The 6,711-nt window shown below is 35.9% G+C and overlaps 2 protein-coding genes across 5 annotated transcripts in view; both read right to left on the minus strand.

The window, feature by feature from the left end:
- Positions 1-202: 202 nt before the first annotated feature.
- Positions 203-4,457, minus strand: LOC118739635 (ubiquitin-conjugating enzyme E2 R2). Of its 3 annotated transcripts, none has more exons than XM_036471073.1 (3): positions 4,148-4,457; positions 2,955-3,574; positions 203-2,862 (listed from the first exon to the last, which is right to left on the minus strand). In XM_036471073.1, the coding sequence occupies exons 2-3, from the start codon at positions 3,504-3,506 to the stop codon at positions 2,536-2,538; spliced, it is 879 nt and encodes a 292-aa protein (XP_036326966.1). In that variant the 5' UTR covers positions 3,507-3,574; positions 4,148-4,457; the 3' UTR covers positions 203-2,535. The 3 variants fall into 3 exon arrangements, with proteins under 3 accessions (XP_036326966.1, XP_036326967.1, XP_036326965.1); XM_036471074.1 differs by having other exon boundaries at positions 2,955-3,577; XM_036471072.1 differs by having other exon boundaries at positions 2,955-3,577; positions 4,062-4,457.
- Positions 4,458-4,550: 93 nt separating this feature from the next.
- Positions 4,551-6,711, minus strand: part of LOC118739630 (T-cell immunomodulatory protein) — a 28,413-nt gene continuing 26,252 nt past the window's right edge. Inside the window, exons 2-4 of one of the 2 annotated variants that reach the window (XM_036471066.1) lie at positions 6,447-6,707; positions 5,396-6,394; positions 4,551-5,334 (exon numbers count right to left, since the gene is read on the minus strand). In XM_036471066.1, the coding sequence (XP_036326959.1) occupies positions 4,721-5,334; positions 5,396-6,394; positions 6,447-6,648 (1,815 nt within the window). In that variant the 5' untranslated portion in view covers positions 6,649-6,707 and the 3' untranslated portion in view covers positions 4,551-4,720. The remainder of the gene's footprint in view (positions 5,335-5,395; positions 6,395-6,446; positions 6,708-6,711) is intronic. The other variant, XM_036471064.1, reaches the window with a different exon arrangement.

Raw genomic sequence — 6,711 nt, forward strand, 5'->3', positions numbered from 1 at the left:
TGTCCTCATCTACCTCATTTTAATATTACAAATTTGCGTTACTACTTCATATTAGGTTCTTGCTTTTGTGTTTTTTTAGTTTTTATTTATATGGATAGGAATTCTAATGAAAAGTTATTATAAAAGGTCATATATGGATTGAGAAAGATTTCAATACATATTGGCGTAAATTTGCATCGCATTTTAGTTTATAATATTACAATATTTTTATCTTTTAGTTTATAGCAACTCATTTTATTTATGTACTATGTATTTCTTCTGTCTATGACATATTTTCCTTCACAACAGTATTTATACTCCCAAGCATGGCCGTTATGCCTCAACTTCTATGAATTAAAGGTTCTTAGTCGTTCGCTATAGTTGTGTAATTTTTTACATAATTGATAAGGTTTTGAGATTTGAGTACATGCATTAAGACTGGCTTGAATTTACCATTCAACGCAACCATATATTTTTGTGTCTTTAACTTGTATTATTTTTGTTGTAGGTATGTATGTATGTATGTAAGTTAGATTTAATAGTAAAATTATTTAAACCTCTTAATTGCGTCAATTTTTTATTTGTATATCAGCTTTAAAATACCGAAATAGTAATTTGTATGCTTCACTGAATGTATCTTGTATGTAGGGAATTCGTCGGAATATTTTTTTTTTATGTATGTTACTGCATAATTTTGAACCACGTTAACCGATTTCTATAATTTTTTAAAAGAAAGCCGATCATTGGATCATGAAGAAATTAACGGTACTCTTAAATTTGTATATGAGAATTGAAGTCGGTTTTGTTTTTTGCTTAAAAATTACTTGTTCCTTTTACGATGCTTTATCGATACATTTGAGCCATTTTACATTTTTTAAGGCCGTGTTCATAATTTTCGAAAGAATCTTCCGGCTGCATAATATTTGCCAAATGTGTACATACATGTATATTATTAATTAGAAATAAACATATCTACATATAGTACATGTACAAAGTAAACTTACACGCATACATACACAGACGAAACCAATTAGTTAATAAATAGTTCGTTGGTACGCTAAGATCAGAACTCTACTTTTTCTTTGACGTAATGCAGAAAATCGAAGTCTTATATTAAAAACTATTACATATGGATGTAGTATATGAGTATAAAAATATAGCTCTGGCAAAAAGTAAAATAATGTGAATATGTGTAGAGTAAAAAAAAAAAAAAGAAATATATGTTTATGTATGCATAAATTAGCAGGCTTTAATACAAACTATGTATTGTGGTCGTCGTGGTCGAGCGGTTAGAGATGCACACTACCAAATAGAAAGTTATTTTGCAAAGAGCGTTCGCCCCTCGGCTTTCCACAAAAAACAAAATATTTACTGTTCGGAGGCGGCATAAAATTACATCCCTCTCCCCCTTTGGCGCTCACCACAAATCGGAGGAAAAGCTCGGCCAAGCACAGGCAAATGAGAAGCCTTTAATATTTATGTATTTATTATGTATTTCTGTGCCGAAATTTAACTAAATATATAACTACATACATGTGTAGATACATAAAAGCAATAATATACAAAATAATTTTCAAAGTTTTAAAAACTGAATTGCATAATTCAATACACACTGGGTGCATTTTATTGAAAGTAAAAGTTTCATAGTTAAAAGTATTTTATGATGTCTCAAGAAAAATAAATAAAAAATATATTGTTTACCTATGTGTGTTAGTGTGTGGTCGCTTAGATTCTAAGCCTTAGATGACATATGTATGTGTGTTGTTCAGCTAGTTTTATATGATTTAAATTGCGATAAGTGAATGCGTGCCGCGGTGCACAGTAGTGTCACTAGGTGGTGTGTAGAAAGCAGCAATATAGATAACATAAACTAATTTTTGAAAAAAAGGCGTTGTCTCATTTTATAAACAGAAACGAACAAGTTTTATGTTCATGATCGTGCTTACCCAATAGAGTAGGACGCATGTTGGCAACATTCAAGATTATATTGTTAGTTGCGCTAAGAATATGGCATTTTTTGCTGTTTGTTATGTCAATTTTTTATTTGGCTTTAATCTTTGTTGTTACTCTTTACAAGTTTTTGCTTTTTTATTTCCGTTTACTGTTTTTATTGTTACTTTCTTAGAAAAACACTTATTTGCTAATTGTTGCTAAACAATATCAGTTACATCTATTCTGCACTCATCCATTTAAATGTATATGTTTGCATATCTGTTTATTTCTGATTTCATTTACAAAAAATATTTACGGTAATTTTGCAGTATTGCTTTTTTGAAAAGTTGGCTCTTTTGCTTTTGAAAATTTTAAAGTTTCTGTTTTCTGTTTTTTAATCATATTTTACACTAAATATGTGCTAATTATTCCTGAATTTTGTTGCCACATTTGCGCTGCTTTAAAATATTTTTACGACTTTTTTCATGTTTATGTTTAGCCATTTACAAAATATTAATTAATTTCATCCATTCGCCTTTCCTACCTTCAAACTGCTAGCGTCGTCTTACACCTCATGACGTTACAATCTGCAGCCAAAACCATTCTTCATTGCTATGTTTCAAATTACGAGGTCTCACCTTTGCCGCTGTCATCAGCCGACTCATCCGCCGTACCGTTGTCTTTACGTTTCGAATTTGTGTTGTCTTCGTCGAGGTCATAATCATCATCATCCTCATCATCTTCGTCAGTAGGCAAATCATCTTCAGTTTCTAGATCGAAATCATCGTCAAAGAAATTTGTGTCTAGCGTTGGTTCTGTAGACGCTTTACGGGTCGGCTTGAGGCAATAGTCCTCGAGCGTCATCGGCACAACAATACCTTCCCTTATAGCATCGGCATTTGCAGCTTGCGCTTGCTTTCTTATTATGCTTGGATATTCATTATCCTTTCCCTTAAAAATTAATTACGATACATACATACATAAACAGATCAATACTAACATGCAGCTTAAGTATTTTTTCTATTGTAATAAACATAATTTACCTGTGATTCGCGCCACCTCCGATACATAACCGATGCGTCAACGTTGGCTGGAGAGTATGTGTTCGGTTCATTCAGCAACGATATAACTGACAGTAGTATGGTACGTACGTTTTGCGTTGGATTCCACCTTTCACAAGGCAATTCACCGCTTTGTGGGTCATCGACCGGTGGATGTAATATGGAAATGCATAGGTCACCATTTTCATAAACATTTGGATGCCAAACTTTAGTCAGGAAGCGTATAGATGGCGGTGAATATGGATAATCTGGTGGAAATTTCATGTGTGCCTTGAAGTATCCGCCCTGATAGAGCGTATCTGGCGGTCCAAATATTGCCACCTCCCATTCAAACAGATTATCTTCGTTCAGCAACTTTACACGAAAGCCTTCGACAGGTTCTTCTTGCAATGACTTGTATTCCAGAGCGAGTGCACGGACTGCCGGTCTGCTGGGTGTACTAGTGCTAGCAGCAGATAAGCCATGGGAAGTCGTCGTTGTGGTGGTGTTAGACGAACCCGTTGGATTCGATGTGGATGCTGTATTTGCGGACATTAAGGGCAGTTGAAAAATTTCGCTTGTTCAGTTTTTAATGTTGAATCCCGAAATCAAAGTCTGTTTATCTGCTATTACAAAACAAAAGTTAAAGAATAACATGAATAATTGTTTCAGGTTTTGAGTGTTAAGATTATAAAAAAATTCGATTAAGTACATATGTATACATAAGTATTTATAAATGCAGTTGAGGGTCATTGGCCCCCGCGAGCCTATCGCTATTAGCCGTCACTGGGTATACGCCAAGGTGAGCATGCATCGTCACTGGGACTAATCGCATAGCTATCGAGGAGTGAGAACAAAATTTGGAACTCGTACGATTGCTGGTTAAAAAGATGATGACAGAAAGATTTATAAGTTTATACTCAGGTGACTAAAAAAAGTCGTTTAACTTCTGGCTCCAGTAACGGCAATAGCGAAAAAAGCAGCCTTAAACAACAACAAAACAATCAACGCCACACACATGCACACAGCTTGCAATCTGGAAGAATTCTTTTTCTTTTCACTCGTTTTGCTTGCACCAAAATTGAGTTTTACTTTCGATCTTTTACGTACTTTTCGTATATATTCAATACTATCAGACTGCAATTGATAATAAAGTTGGTATTGAAGATTTCGCTGGTGTTGTTTTTTATGAAAACCGTCTATTTAGCTGTAAATTTTCCTGTTTTTCCCTGTTTGCAACAATGATTTTTCGCCGATTTCACTTTGCTGAACTGTGACAAATTCTGCCATGGATGGGGCGGTGCTGCCAGGTTACAGAAAAATTGCTTCGATTTGGCATTACTGCCACGAAATTGTTATCGTTTTGTCTTTTATACACCTTTACAAAAAGAATTTGGGTACAATCGTGTTTATACCCAACGGAAGTAGTGTACTAGGAATTTTTAAACAGGCTCATTTGCCATTGGTAGTAGACTGTATTAAATATTCACATTGGTATTTGAGCTTTCAAGGCATAAATATCTATATATGTACCTAAAACTTATTACAAGGAAAAAATATTTTCTCCTGCACCAATTTCTTTTTTTTTTATGGCGCGATTATTTATTATGTCAATTTATGAATGAAATTTACACCTTTTTCAACTAATGCATTTCAAAAAAAAAAAGAAAATTACATTAACACAAGGGGTTTGCTAATCAGGTAAAAAATTCAGTTTCAGAAATAAAATATTAACAGAACAGCGAAAAAAGGAAATGCAGCTGATTTGATTACATGGCATCAAAATGGAATCGATGTGCCTCCTGCAATTTCTCCTGCTTATCTTCGCGCTTTTCCTTGATGTAGAGAACAAGTATGATGAGCACTATGACCAGGCACGTACCGCCCAACGCCACAACGCTCATTAGAATCAATTTACTGGGTGTAACAAAAAGCTGTGCCTTCCAGTGTTGTGGCTCACTCACTGGTTCTGGTACAACATTCATCTGTGAGTTGGGTATAACTTGGGTCCAAGTGCGCGATTTGCTACCCAAACCAACTGTAAGAGAGTCTACGAAATTTGGCGTACGTCCAAGACCGAAAATGGTGCAAGGCAGCTGCAGGGCAAAATATGCAGATTGTGGAAGTTGTACGCTTGATCCTTGTTGTTGATCACCTTCCTGTGTAGTGGTTGAGTAAATAATACGTGGGCCGGGTAAGTTGGTTCCATAAGTGCGGCGCTTTCTACCCAGCGGTGTAGTTTGTGTAGGGTTTTTGCTATTTATAAGACCTGTAAGAACGATAACTTTAACAAAGTTCGCATCGTAGTCAAGAGTGTTGCGAAACGCTAGTGGCCGGTATTTCCCTTGCTTAGTTTTTTCAATAAGTATGACATCTAGAACACCTTTTAGGAAAAATAATATAAGCAAATTTTAAAATTTATTCGTGATATAAGATGTACAAACCATCTTGATAAAAGTCGTAGAATGCGCCAGCAACAGTTTCATTTCCCATTGGACTTAGTCCATTCCATTTCACTTCAAAAGTGCGCTTCAGTGGCTTGTTGCACATCTTGCAAGGCACATTTTCTAAGAGAAAAGTTTGCATATGCTTTGATCCGCTTACTGTTTGCAACGTTAAAATTAAATCCGGATAACCATCCATGTTGAAATCTCCGCTGCGTGCTGTGATTGTCTTCAGGTAGACGTCTGTCTCAATTGGGTGCACAAAACCCCACAATACACCTTGTGGATCTTTAAAGTTTACATGTATATCACGAAAATTTTTTCCATCATATACTAGAATTGTCGAATTAGAACAATCTTTACGAAAGCACACAGGCAATATAATGTTCTCAACTCCTTCTAACTCAAAATCTGCGAATACAGCTTGCCCTATGGTAAAGTCGGGTGAACCAATGACTGATAAATCAATGCTGTGATTGTAACTGAAATCTTCTTTTTCTTCAGTGCGGCCATACCAAACCTCATAATTTTTATTCGTTTGCACGATAAGGTCAGCAGTAAAGTCGTCATTGAAGTCCAAATAGGCATTTGCATTGGGAATGCGAATAGAATCAACCGAAGCGCCTGATCCACCTGGTGGAGCTTGCTTGCGTTTTTCTGGCGACTGGCGCAAAGGCTTAAATATCCAAAATGTGCGATCGCCATCCTCATCTAGCCCAAAGAGATCTATAATCATATCACGATTGAAGTCGAGTGCTAGAGGTTCGCCCTTGGTTCGGAAAATGGGATTTTTGACACCGGAGCAATTAATACCATCTGGGCCGCCCCAATTTACATGCACATTGTAAATATTTTCCTCTGCACCTCGTTTTGGACGCAATGTTACAAGAACATCCATCAAAGCATCGCCATCAAAATCGCCTGGCACTACACTAGTTATTTCATGATCCTCATAACTACAATAAGGTCCATGTCGTAGAAGTGGCTCGGTGTAAGCACCTGAAAAGAAATATATTATTTCTAATTTTCAGTTGTACTATTAGTATACTACCGTATAATATCTCTAATGTACTCATTTCATCCCTTATTATAAAAACATCGGTCAATTCATCGGAATTGAAGTCTCCAAAGGCAGCTACGATGCCCTCCTTTACATCGCCGAACACCTGCTGCGTGATGTCACTGCTCCTACCCAATACAATCAGTGTGAACAATATTGTCACCTTTGCAGTCTTTTCCACGTAATACTGCATTATTATTGATATTTTGTCTTTTGTACACGATTAGATCAATTCAATAGCAGCAGAAGCATTTTA

The sequence above is a fragment of the Rhagoletis pomonella genome, unplaced genomic scaffold, assembly GCF_013731165.1.
Source record: "Rhagoletis pomonella isolate Grant_MI unplaced genomic scaffold, Rhpom_1.0 Rhpom_scaffold_00005, whole genome shotgun sequence".
In the NCBI taxonomy this organism is placed as follows: domain Eukaryota; kingdom Metazoa; phylum Arthropoda; class Insecta; order Diptera; family Tephritidae; genus Rhagoletis; species Rhagoletis pomonella.